The 14,194-nt window shown below is 42.6% G+C and overlaps 1 protein-coding gene across 1 annotated transcript in view; it reads right to left on the bottom strand.

Moving 5' to 3' along the window:
- flot2b (flotillin 2b) overlaps positions 1 to 13,975 on the bottom strand; it is a 36,222-nt gene extending 22,247 nt beyond the window's left edge. Inside the window, exons 1-4 of the mRNA XM_021587936.2 lie at positions 13,755 to 13,975; positions 7,006 to 7,087; positions 5,838 to 5,928; positions 3,673 to 3,796 (exon numbers count right to left, since the gene is read on the bottom strand). Coding sequence (XP_021443611.1) covers positions 3,673 to 3,796; positions 5,838 to 5,928; positions 7,006 to 7,087; positions 13,755 to 13,803 — 346 coding nt within the window. The 5' untranslated portion in view covers positions 13,804 to 13,975. The remainder of the gene's footprint in view (positions 1 to 3,672; positions 3,797 to 5,837; positions 5,929 to 7,005; positions 7,088 to 13,754) is intronic.
- Between the last annotated feature and the right edge of the window lie 219 nt (positions 13,976 to 14,194).

The following is a 14,194-nucleotide window of genomic DNA, read 5'->3' as shown; positions in this document are numbered from 1 at the left end:
GGAAGATCAATGATTCCAAGCACCACCCTCCTTTTGAAGCTTCCAGTCTGTTATTCGAACTCAATCAGCATGAGAGTGATCTCCAGCCTTGTCAACACTCACACCTGTGCGAGAGAATCACTGACATGTCAGCTGGTACTTTTGTGGCAGGGCTGAAATGCAGTGGAAATGTTTTTTGGGATTCAGTTCATTTGCATGGCAAAGAGGGACTTTGTAATTAATTGCAATTCATCTGATCACTCTTCATAACATTCTGGAGTTAATGCAAATTGCCATCATACAAACTGAGGCAGCAGACTGTGAAAATTAATGATTGTATCATTCTCAAAACATTTGGCCACGACTGTACAATGAAACAGTGGCTGTAGATCTACATGAGCTAGGACCAAGTGTGTGGTACACCTTCACATAATCAACCACTTCACACACTTCAGTGCTGGAAGCATTGTGAATACAAAGAAATCCAGTGAAATCATCAAGCACTTCATTCATTCCTGGATAAGTGTGCATTGCCCGCCCCAGAAATTGTACAGTGACAATGGAGGAGAATTCAATAATAAAGAAATAAGAGAAATGGCTCAGAAATTCCACATGGAAGTAAAGACAACTGCTGCATACAGTTCATGGAGCAATGGACTTCTGGAGAGACAAACAAACACTCAGAGATTATGCTGAAAGTGAAGCAAGACAATGGATGTGACTGGAAAACAGCCCTAGATTGGCCTTTGATGGCAAAAAACTAAATGCACAATGTTCATAGTTACAGCCCATAGCAACTAGTGTTGGGCAGAACCCTAATCTTCCTTCTGTACTGGTTGACAAGCCACCAGCACTAGAAGGGACCAGTGTGAGTACATAGGTGGGACAGCACCTTTCAGCACTACATGTGGCAAGAAAAGCTTTCACTGAAGCAGTGTTCAGAGAGAATTCCCAGGGCTCTGCATAAACAGCTTCGACCCACCATTGAGAAGTGCAAAACTGGAAACAAAGGGTACTACAAACGAGTTGACTGTCAAGAGTGGAAAGGACCAGGAGTAGTCATTGACCAAGATGATGTCGTGATATTTGTGAGGCTCGGAGGCACCACTGTCAGGGTGCATCACTCAAGATTGCGGAAAGTAAGTGATCAATAAGATGGAGGGGCTGTTGTTGAGAATCAGTCTCCTACTGAAAATGACAAAAAGGACACATTAACAGACACAAGCCTACCAGATGTCGCATCCAAGGATATGGACACTGAAACAGGAAATGGAGCAGAAACCTTCAACCATGACACAGGTAATACTATTGAGCGTTCAAATTGGTAAAACATTCAATAACAGCCATGTGTTAAGACAACATGGTTGTTCCAATCTGAAAACTGGACAAACTGTTAAATACATGAACAGAGAAAGTGGTATTCCACATACAGCAACCGTCCTTGGATGAGCAGGAAAAGCCAAAGGAAAACACCAGAACTGGTACAACTTGCAATACTCTGAACCAGCTACACTTTCTGGTACAACAGGGTCAGCTGACCTGTCACTTGTAGATAATCTCATTATTGAACCAATGGAAAAATCGAGAAAAACAGAATGACATGCAAAATGATGATGTACTTGAAACAAAGGTCATTTGATTCAGCTAAACTAGATGAGCTCAGTAATTGGAGGAAAAATTGAGAGTTTGAGGAAGTTAAAGACATTGGCCTCAACAAGGTGGGTGTGTACCCTTAAAGAATCCTTAACTGGAATAGTGCCAAAAGCACATCTTGTGGCTAGAGGTTTTGAGGAGCTGGCTGCTGAAGAACTCCCAAAAGATTCACCGACATGCTCCTCACTCACTCAGATTGCTGCTGACAGTGATCTGCCAGAAAAAATGGAAACTTCCTTCCATAGACATCAAATCTGCATTTTTGCAGGGAACAGAGCTGTTAAGGGACACATCCGACCTCGCCTGAAGCTAAGCGCGAAGGAACACTGTGGAAATTTAAAAAGTGTGTGTATGACTTGGCAAATGCATCGCTCTACTGCTACAACAAATTCAAGACAACAATGCTAAGTACAGGTGGAAAAATGTCAAGTGGATCCAGCAGTCTTCTGTTGGCTTGATCAAGACTGCAATGTGACTGGAGTACTTGCTTGTCATATTGATGACTTCATCTGGGGTGGCTCACAGACCTTTGCTACAACTGTGATTCCACACCTCAAAGCTGTTTTCCAGGTCGGCCACAAAGGAGCAGCTTGCGGACTGTCTGACTAAAAAGGGAGCATCCGGTCTTGTGCTCCAAAAGGCAATCAGTAATTGAAAGTGGCAGCTTGAGTAATACAATTAAAAACTTTGTCACACAACCCATTTGTAATGGGTAACTTAAATAATACTTGGGACATTTAATTATGTCATTGATGTTTTGTCTTTAAAGAAAAGTGGGAGATTGTTAAGTTCATGTTTTAAGTATCCCTATATTTCTGTTATTACGGTGCTATCATTATTAGTGTGCCTGCGCAGGAGTCTCATTGTTGATGAACCTGGCCTGAGTGCAATGGAAACCATGTATTGTGCTAATACGGTTGTGTAAAAGTTGTTAAACTGGAACCTTGTCATTGTGTCATTTTGAATTAACATGTGTGGGACGCTTAAGTGATAATGCCCGATAATGCCCGAGGAGCCAGTGTTTCATCCTTCCACAAGATATAGTCCCGACAGATATCTAAGGTTGCTACCCAAGCCGGCTGGTCGTTTGTTCTAGCAGTTAGGTTGCCAGAGACGTGACCCAGTCAAGTATTTTTGTTCTGTATCTTTAGACGCAACCCAGTCGTTCGTTCTAAATGTTCCAATGCCATACTGGCTGGCAACATTCTTATACCTTGCTTGCTAGCAAGCAAACTATGGCTAACTTAGTCACGTCAAACAGTTCAGCCAGAATAACAGAAAAGTAGCTGCATTTCCGTTTGTCTAAGTTGTTTTCTAGTGACATTTATTTGGATGCATCCATAACAATGAGCTAGCTAATGATGTTCAATTTCGCCTGGCATACAAAATGTGCTCTCTCGCCAGGACACTGCTGTTCAAAGAAGCTAGCCAACACCACAGCTAACACAATCACTTCATACTGAAGCTGGAAAGACAGCAAACTAGCTAAACTTTTTACCTGTTTTCTATTGACATTTATTTGTATACCTGTATATCAATAAAAATGATGGCAGTTGATTCATGATTTCGACTGGCTGAGAAAAGCTGCCTGCCCATTATTCTCGTCCTGACACTTTCATTACTATGGAACAGCTCAAGATCGAATTTCAATATTGAAACAATGTTGCAAATGTCAGAGAGACAGACAGCAAGGTTTATACAAATCTCCACTGTTGAGAATATATGCTAGTCTAAAAGAAATTGGAGACAATGTCTAGATGTTTTTTTTATAGTGGATATCAAATGGCTGGGCTGATGTGAGATGGAACAGAGTAAATAGGCATTTCAACGTCATGCATTTAGCCAGTGGTCGCTTGTGGAATAGACACGGGTTAAAACTGCATTCTAGACAATCAACATCCAGGATTAGACTCATTATACAACAGATGAGGTTTAGCCACTGATTTACATCAGCTAACAGAGAACAAAGCTGAAAACAACCAACTGAAATCAACAGATGACCATAATAGACAAAGATCACTTTGGAAAGATTCTCCTTACCTAGAATTGAGCGTAAATGTCCCTCCAAGGTTTGCAAAACCACTCCTTTGATTTCAGGGACGGATTTGCCCAAAAACTGCTCGCAAGCAATTGCCAAAAGATCATGATCTGTCATCACTTTGATCTGGAGAAAGATGAAGGAAAGGGTTAGAAGGACTGTGGCCAGGTTGCATGCGCAAATATGAATCACTGTGCTTTAACTTGATCTATGGCTATAAGTTAGTTTACACAAGGATTTAGTCCTTGGTTTACATGAATGTATTTTGCATACTCGGAACAGAATCTTTCCTGTGACACAAAAAGAGCTTACAGTACATGGAGTAGCTCCTGCAGCAGTGGTAAACTGGTATGCCACAATGAGATATTAAATCAATAACAGTTAGAGTTATAAATAAGTAAGACATACAGTTGAAGTCGGAAGTTTACATTCACCCTAGCCAAACATTTAAACTCTTTTTATTTAACAATTCCTTAAATTTAAACCTAGTAAAAATGTATTGTCTTAGGTCAGATAGGATCACCACTTTATTATAAGAATGTGAAATGTCAAAATAATAGTAGAGAATGATTTATTTCAGCTTTTATTTTTTTCAACACATTCCCAGTGGGTAAGAAGTTTACATACACTCAATTAGTATTTGGTAGCATTTCCTTTAAATCAATTTACTTGGGTCAAACATTTCAGGTAGACTTCCACAAGCTTCCCACAATAAGTTGGGTGAATTTTGGCCCATTCCTCCTGACAGAGATGGTGTAACTGAGTCAGGTTTGTAGGCCTCCTTGCTCACACACACTTTCAGTTCTGCCCACACATTTTCTATAGGATTGAGGTCAGGGATTTGTGATGGCCACTCCAATACCTTGACTTTGTTGTCCTTAAGCCATTTTGTCACAACTTTGGAAGTATGCTTGGGATCATTGTCCATTTGGAAGACCCATTTGCAACCAAGCTTTAACTTCCTGACTGATGTCTTGAGATGATGTGGATATATTGAAGCAACATTTTCCTGCCTCATGACGCCATCTATTTTGTGAAGTGCACCAGTCCCTCCTGCAGCAAAGCACCCCCACAACATGATGCTGCCACGCCCGTGCTTCACGGTTGGGATGGTGTTCTTCGGCTTGCAAGCCTCTGCCTTTTTCCTCCAAACATAACGATGGTCATTATGGCCAAACAGTTCTATTTTTGTTTCATCAGACCAGAGGATATTTCTCCAAAAAGTACGATATTTGTCCCCATGTGCAGTTGCAAACCGTAGTCTGGCTTTTTTATGGCGGTTTTTGAGCAGTGGCTTCTTCCTTGCTGAACGGCCTTTCAAGTTATGACGATACAGGACTCGTTTTAATGTGGATATAGATACTTTTGTACCTGTTTCCTCCAGCATCTTCACAAGGTCCTTTGCTGTTGTTCTGGGATTGATTTGCACCTTTTGTACCAAAGTACATTCATCTCTAGGAGACAGAATGCGTCTCCTTCCTGAGCGGTATGGCGGCTGCGTGGTCCCATAGTGTTTATACTTGCATACTATTGTTTGTACAGATGAATGTGGTACCTTCAGGCATTTGGAAATTGCTCCCAAGGATGAACCAGACTTGTGGAGGCCTACAATTTTTTTTCTGATGTCTTGGCTGATTTCTTTAGATTTTCCCATGATGTCAAGCAAAGAGGCACTGAGTTTGAAGATAGACCTTGAAATTCATCCACAGGTACACCGCCTATTGACTCAAATTATGTCAATTAGCCTATCAGAAGCTTCTAAAGCCATGACATCATTTTCTGGAATTTTCCAAGCTATTTAAAGACACAGTCAACTTCATGTATGTAAACTTCTGACCCACTGGAATTGTGACACGGTGAATTATAAGTTAAATAATCTATCTGTAAACAATTGTTGGAAAAATTACTTGTGTCATGCACAAAGTAGACGTCCTAACCGACTTGCCAAAACTATTTTTTGTTAACAAGAAATTTGTGGGGTGGTTGAAAAACGAGTTTCAATGACTCCAACCTAAGTGTATGTAAACCTGCAACTTTAACTGTATTTTCGATACAATTGACAAAATTATACTTTGTCATTGTTTTCACTGACAACGCATTTTGTGAGACAAATGACGGAGGCATGTCATGGTGGTAACTGGTCTCTTTCCAGAATTTTATTTTTTACCTGTGCCACCCCAGTGACAGTGATGGCGACCCCTTCAGCAGTCTCAACATCCTCACACTTAGGTTGGAGTGTCATAATCTCCAGTGTAATCCTGTATGAGGAAAAACAGTATTAAGTAATCCAGACCTTAAAGGGGCAACCTGCAGTTGAAACAATAACACGTTCTCTTCCCACTGTTTGGGTAAAAAACTATGAGATGGGGCTGTAGAAATGCAACAACTGAAATTCATAGAGCTATGGATGTAAGGACCCACCAATCCTGAAGTTAACAGGCAGAGGAGAGAAAAAGCTCTGCATCAGTATTATGGGACAATGTTGTCACTGACAAAACATCTGGAGCAGAAGTAATGGGATAATTTGGAGGCTCAGCTGAAATATCTTCTCTCATCATTGAATAAATATTATTTGGAAGTCACATGAGGAGTTTCACAATGGCGACATTTCAGCCATGGAATATTTCTATAGTGGAATGTTTATTGTTTCTGGAGATGTATTACCTCTATTGCCACACACTTCCTTGACACACGGCCAAAATGACTAGAGACTAGTTACTGGCTATTGAGCAAACCTGCCAAATATAACCTGAAGAAAACCTAAACAAAACATTGCATTGCATGCTTTCATGTAAACCCAGGGGATAATGCCTTACAGTCAGTTAATAAACAGAGGACAGCAGCTAACCTACAGTGAAAAAGGGTAAGAATTGTGCCAAGTGACACACTGGAAAGAAGGCAGAAGAGTGAATGTGTACTGTATTTTAAGAAGGTGAGGCCAAGTGTCCTTTGCAGTGTTTCCATTTGAAACATCCAGAACTCATTAACACAATGTAGGTCAGTAAGTAAAGTGTGGCACAGAATAAAATAGTCTTTCACGCAAGCCACCTGGCTGATTGTCAGGCCGCATATGGGTGTGCTTAGTGAATTATAGGCTATCATTGTGGAAATCTAAGATGTTGGATAACCTGTTGGAGCCGTGTTCATAAATAATAGAGGGTCTCTAAACCTTAGGAAGGCCGTTTATCCAATTGAGTATTTGTACGGAAACGTGTAGGATTATTTAGCCATTGAAGAAATAAAACAAGCCTCCTCCAGGCCATTAGCAAAACAACCCATAACTGCTGATATAATTGTCTTCATCTATCAGTCTATGCCATCATCAACGGTCTCACCTTTGAATGTCAGTGATGAGCCACCAGGCCCAGGCCCAGCCCCCCACCATGTAGGTCTTCTCATCTGAGCCACAACAGGCACCTGAGAAATTAAACAGACAAGACGTGAGTCAGTGGCACAAGATTTCCATTGGGGAAAGACATCCATCGTTCATCAGCATTCATTATTGATACTCAGTTGACACCCTTGTCCAAGACCTTCTTAGGTTGTTAGCACAACAAGTCCTTTGTCTTGTTGCCCTGCACTAGCTATGTTACTACAGGGCCAAAATGTAAAATGTTTAGGTATAGGCTACTCGTAAACTTCTATAAGGGTAGCCTACATGATTACCTAGCCTTGTGTATAATTTTCCTGCAAGCTCAGAAATCCCTTGGCCTTGGAAGCTAAGTGTATATCCTATTACAGTGTATATAGCTAAGGATGTAGTAACAAAACCAATCAAAACATGGAAGTGTCGGTATCATTTAGCTTAGGGCTGACCCCAATTAGTCGACTGGTCGAGTGTTTGGTCGATAGGCTATTTGTTCGACCGAGATTGTGTGAGTTACTGCTTGACTAAAACACATATTTGTGTGCCGATCTCAGTGAACTAATCCATTGCGGAGGCCTAGACTGAAAGCCAATTTACGCTTAATCTGAAAATGTGAGCGGAGGCTCCATATCGAGGGTCTGAGACAATTGTGGATTCTCCAGAGGAATGCAGAGGCCAATTCGAGCTTTGTACAGTATCGCCATGCGCCTCCCAAATGTTGTAACAATGTGGAGGGCCCTGTATAGCTCCGCATTGACATGATTGGTTGACGGTAGGTGGGGGCGGTAGATCTTGTATAAACACATTCACTTCCTTGACAACAGCTCTGCACTGCTCTGTGAAGTGCAAGAAGTATGAATGCCCTGACTTCTGCTGAGGCCATAAATGTAAATGCTGCATGGCCAATGCAGAGGTCAGATTGAAATGCACCGAGCTGCACAACGCACTTCTCTCTCCAGAATGCGCACTCTCCAACCAACTTGTGCACATTCATTGTTTCATAACTTCATTGTGTGAATTGTTTGCGATTTATTGTTGCGAGTTCAAATCTCATCACGGACAACTTGAGCATGTTAGCTAATTAGCAACTTTTCAACTACTTTGCAACTACTTAGAATGTTAGGTAACCCTAACAATAACCCCTTTAGTTAACCCTGACCCTTTAACCTAACTACTAATCTTAACCCTAACCCCTAGCCTGAGCTAAAGTTAGCCACCTAGCTAGAATTCGTAACATATTGTACGTTTTTCAAATTCATAATGGAATAGACAACAGGTGGAAATAATAGGCAATTAGCAAGACACTCCCAATAAAGGAGTGATTCTGCGGGTGGGGACCACAGACCACTTCTCAGTTCCTATGCTTCCTGGCGGATGTTTTGGTCACTTTTGAATGCTGGCGGTGCTTTCACTTTAGTGGTAGCATGAAACGGAGTCTACAACCCACACAAGTGACTCAGGTAGTGCAGCTCATCCAGGATGGCACATCAATGCGAGCTGTGGCAAGAAGGTTTGCTGTGTCTGTCAGCGTAGTGTCCAGAGCATGGAGGCGCTACCAGAAGACAGGCCAGTACATCAGGAGATGTGGAGGAGGCCGTAGGAGGGCAACAACCCAGCAGCAGGACCGCTACCTCCGCCTTTGTGCAAGGAGGAGCAGGAGGAGCACTGCCAGAGCCCTGAAAAATTACCTCCAGCAGGCCACAAATGTGCATGTGTCTGCTCAAACGATCAGAAACAGACTTCATGAGGGTGGTATGAGGGCCCGACGTCCACAGGTGGGGGTTGTGCTTACAGCCCAACACCTTGCAGGACGTTTGGCATTTGCCAGAGAACACCAAGATTGGCAAATTTGCCACTGGCGCCCTGTGCTCTTCACAGATGAAAGCAGGTTCACACTGAGGATGTGACAGACGTGACAGTCTGGAGACGCCGTGGAGAACGTTCTGTTGCCTGCAACATCCTCCAGCATGACCGGTTTGGCAGTGGGTCAGTCATGGTGTGGGGTGGCATTTCTTTGGGGTGCCGCACAGCCCTCCATGTGCTCGCCAGAGGTAGCCTGACTGCCATTAGGTACCGATATGAGATCCTCAGACCCCTTGTGAGACCATATGCTGGTGCGATTGGCCCTGGGTTCCTCCTAATACAAGACAATGCTAGACCTCATGTGGCTGGAGTGTGTCAGCAGTTCCTGCAAGAGGAAGGCATTGATGCTATGGACTGGCCCGCCCGTTCCCCAGACCTGAATCCAATTGAGCACAGCTGGGACATCATGTCTCGCTCCATCCACCAATGCCACGTTGCACCACAGACTGTCCAGGAGTTGGCGGATACTTTAGTCCAGGTCTGGGAGGAGATCCCTCAGGAGACCATCCACCACCTCATCATACATGCACGTGGAGGCCACACACACTACTGAGCCTCATTTTGACTTGTTTTAAGAACATTACATCAACGTTGAATCAGCCTGTAGTGTGGTTTTCCACTTTAATTTTGAGTGTGACTCTAAATCCAGACCTCCATGGGTTGATACATTTGATTTCCATTGATAATTTGTGTGATTTTGTTGTGTAAACTGTGTAAAGAAAAAAATATTTAATAAGAATATTTCATTCATTCAGATCTAGAATGTGTTATTTTAGTGTTCCCTTTATTTTTTTGAGCAGTGTATATCATTCCATCTCGCAACCATATACGCGCTCTCCTCCTCTCACCTTTTCCCTTCACTTGTGGACTTCAGTGCACCACAGATAAGCTGTCTGTGACCGGGCGAAAAAACCTTTCAAAACCAAACTATATCATGACTGCTAACCACTACGCAGAGACTATATCGTTGTCACCTCACAGTCAACATAGCTACTGGAACTAATGGGTTAGTAAACCCGCTACAATCATGCAGTAGTGTACAGTCAGAACACAGTTTAACAGTTACACCGGCAGGCCCCAGGGGCATTAAATTAATTAAACCAAAATCTTACCTTGAATTGTTAGATTTCCAATTTTGGCTAGCCATAACCAGCTAGCTTCTCTGTTTGAGCCAGGTGTTTGTATAGACTAAACTAGCTGTTGGCATTCAGCTAGCTAAATAAATATTTTTTTAAATACAACCAAATATAGCTAGCTCTCTCTTGTGCCTCCTTACATTTTAGAAGAAATAAATTTGTTCAAAACTGTTTAACAATTGTCTTTCTCTCTGAGTCAACTACTACATTTTATGCTGTGCAAGCTAGCTTTAGTTTATGCTTTCAGTACTAGATTAATTCTCTGATCCTTTGATTGGGTGGACAACATTTCAATTCATGCTGCAAGAGCTCTGATAGGTTGGAGGACGTCCTCCGGAAGTTGTCATATTACTGTGCAAGTCTATGGAAGGGGGTGAGAACCAAGAGCCTCCTGGATTTTTTTTATTGACGTCAATGCACCCAGAGGAGGACAGAAGCTAGCTGTCCTCCAGCTACAGCTTGGTGTGACCCTAGAGTGTGCTGCTGAGGCTACTTTAGACTTTCATTGCAAAACAGTGTGTTTTAATCAATTATTTGGAGAAGTTAAGACATTTGCTAAAGTTATCTAAAAAAGGACAACTTTAAATGTTTCAATATTTTTGTTTTTATGAAATTCACCGAGGATGGTCCTCCCCTTCCTCCCATGAGGAGCCTCCATTTTACCATACGAAACATATCATACTAAATGATATCTCATATTTACGTACAGAACAATACGAAATTCTCTGACACCAGGTTGGTTAACCAGCTGGTAACAACCTAGCCCAAGATGTACTCTTAAGGAGCCTAACTTTACTGTTACTTCTTAAAGGTCCTTTCAGGACCCTGTCTTTCAAAGATAATTCGCAAAAATCCAAATAACTTCACAGATCTTCAGTGTAAAGGGTTTAAACACTGTTTTCCATGCTTGTTCAATGAACCATAAACAATGAATGAACATTCACCTGTGGAATAGCCGTTAAGACACTAACAGCTTACAGATGGTAGGCAATTGAGGTCACAGTTCTGAAAACTTAGGACACTAAAGAGGCCTTTCTACTGACTCTGAAAAACACCAAAAGAAAGATGCCCAGGGTCCCTGCTCATCTGCGTGAACGTGCCTTAGGCGTGCTGCAAGGAGGTATGAGGACTGCAGATGTGGCCAGGGCAATAAATCACAATGTCCGTACTGTGAGACGACTAAGACAGCGCTACAGGGAGACAGGATGGACAGCTGATCGTCCTCACAGTGGCAGACCCCGTGTAACAACACCTGCACAGGATCGGTACATCCAAACATCACACATACGGGACAGGTACAGGATGGCAACAACTGCCCGAGTTACACCAGGAAGGCACAATCCCTCCATCAGTGCTCAGACTGTCCGCAATAGGCTGAGAGAGGCTTGACTGAGGGCTTGTAGGCCTGTTGTAAGGCAGGTCCTCACCAGACATCACCGGCAACAATGTCGCCTATGGGCATAAACCCACCGTCGGTGGACCAGACAGGACTGGCAAAAAGTGCTCATCACTGACGAGTCGCGGTTGTGTCTCACCAGGGGTGATGGTCGGATTTACGTTTATCGTCAAAGGAATGAGCGTTGCTCCAGAGTACAGGACTCGGTGTGAGATCAATTTGGAGATGGAGGGTCCGTCATAGTAGGCAATCTCAACACTGTGCGTTACAAGGAAGACATCCTCCTCCCTCATGTGGTACCTTTCCTGCAGGCTCATCCTGACATGACCCTCCAGCATGACAATGCCACCTGCCATACTGCTCGTTCTGTGCGTGATTTCCTGCAAGACAAGGAATGTCAGTGTTCTGCCATGGCCAGCAAAGAGCCCGGATCTCAATCCCATTGAGCACGTCTGGGACCTGTTGAATCGGAGGGTGAGGGCTAGGGCCATTCCCCCCAGAAATGTCCGGGAACTTGCAGGTGCCTTGGTGGAAGAGTGGGGTAACATCTCACAGCAAGAACTGGCAAATCTGGTGCAGGCCATGAGGAGGAGATCCACTGCAGTAATTAATGCAGCTGGTACCCACACCAGATACTGACTTACTTTTGATTTTGTTCAGGGACACATTGTTCAGGGACACATTATTCCATTTCTGTTAGTCACATGTCTGTGGAACTTGTTCAGTTTGTCTTAGTTGTTGGATCTTGTTATGTTCATACAAATATTTACACATTTTAAGTTTGCTGGAAAATAAACGCAGTTGACAGTGAGACGTTTCATTTTTTGCTGAGTATGTTATTTTCAGAGGTAGACTGGCCCTTGCAGCCAAACACTCAATCGATTCTCAATTGTGATACGGTTCTAGAAACACAATACACACGTAACGTATACTGTTTTAACTGGCTTTATTACAGTTGCAGACGACAGCAACACGTTTATGGCGGCCTTCTTCGGTTACACACAGGTGTTCCGAGCATGCTAGATTGCTAATTAGTACAGGTGGTCCCTTTGTCTTCCGTAAACAGTAAACACGGAAATATAGCTGTGTGGGAACACTAACCCTATAAAGGTGTGTATCAATGTAACATTTCGTTTTTTTGAGAATGGTTTCTCTGATATGAAAGATACGGTCCTTATGCTTCACAAATCATACTGCAAGCAATGTGTGTTAATATTCAGACTGAGCGGTCCTCCAAACAAAATTACCCAGACAATAAAACTTGCCCGTACAGATAAAACTCCCCCACAGAAGACGTCTTCGTCCATTGACTCTTAATGTGTAATGTAATATAACTTATATACATTATCAATGGCTAGTAACAACTAACTAACGTTAGTGAAGAGACATGATTTATGTTTATCCATCGAGCAAAAGCAACGCAATTACTGTTTCATTAACTAGCTAACGTTAGCTATACATTAACTGAAAACACTTGGCAAACTAACAGGTTTTGGCTGTCACCAAACTAACAGGTTTTGGCTGTCTCCAGAGGGTAGTGAGGTCTGCACAACGCATCACCGGGGGCAAACTACCTGCCCTCCAGGACACCTACACCACCCGATGTCACAGGAAGGCCATAAAGATCATCAAGGACAACAACCACCCGAGCCACTGCCTGTTCACCCCGCTATCATCCAGAAGGCGAGGTCAGTACAGGTGCATCAAAGCTGGGACCGAGAGACTGAAAAACAGCTTCTATCTCAAGGCCATCAGACTGTTAAACAGCCTCAACTCCAGCCACTTTAATAATGGGAATTGATGGGAAATGTAAAATATATCAATAGCCACTTTAAACAATGCTACCTAATATAATGTTTACATACCCTACATTATTCATCTCATATGTATAATATACTGTACTCTATATCATCTACTGCATCTTTATGTAATACATGTATCACTAGCCACTTTAACTATGCCACTTTGTTTACATACTCATCTCATATGTATATACTGTACTCAATACCATCTACTGTATCTTGCCTATGCCGCTCTGTACCATCACTCATTCATATATTTATGTACATATTCTTTATCCCCTTACACTTGTGTCTATAAGGTAGTAGTTTTGGAATTGTTAGCTAGATTACTTGTTGGTTATTACTGCATTGCCGGAACTAGAAGCACAAGCATTTCGCTACACTCGCATTAACATCTGCTAACCAGGTGTATGTGACAAATAACATTTGATTTGGTTAACAAAATAACCATAGATTAATAACAACTAAGCATTTTGTTGGCTAGCTAACGTTAGCATGCAGGCAGAACACCTAACGTTACCAGAAACAACCACGGCTTCATTTGGTCCAACTGTAAGGCAGCTACCCATCTTCTTCCGGTGATATATCCTCACAAATATGCGTGAAACCGTTCTGTATTGTAATATACTTTGGTTGTGTGGTTTAAAAAAACGTCAATATTCACAGCGTCTCTGCCACTATTCAATCTCCTGCAAGCCCTCGCCCCAAATCAAGACTGTGACGTAGCCTAGCTAGTAGCTAACGTTTGCCCTGCCCACTTCAGGGGCTCCCTCCCTTCCCATGCAGTGTGCACTCGTAGCCGCTAGGGAGCAGCATTTTCTAAACTGTACTGTCTTTGGTAAAAACCAATGGTAGTAGCGAGCATCTACTCTACTATCTGACTAACGTTTCGCCATGCCTGTCTGTATCAACGATGCAGACATATGGAGCCAGATACTTGCCAAAAGGTTGAACAAACAT

The sequence above is a fragment of the Oncorhynchus mykiss genome, chromosome 27, assembly GCF_013265735.2.
Source record: "Oncorhynchus mykiss isolate Arlee chromosome 27, USDA_OmykA_1.1, whole genome shotgun sequence".
Lineage (NCBI taxonomy): Eukaryota > Metazoa > Chordata > Actinopteri > Salmoniformes > Salmonidae > Oncorhynchus > Oncorhynchus mykiss.
Note: the sequence above shows the minus strand (reverse complement) of the source record. Positions and strands in the feature narration are given on the sequence as shown.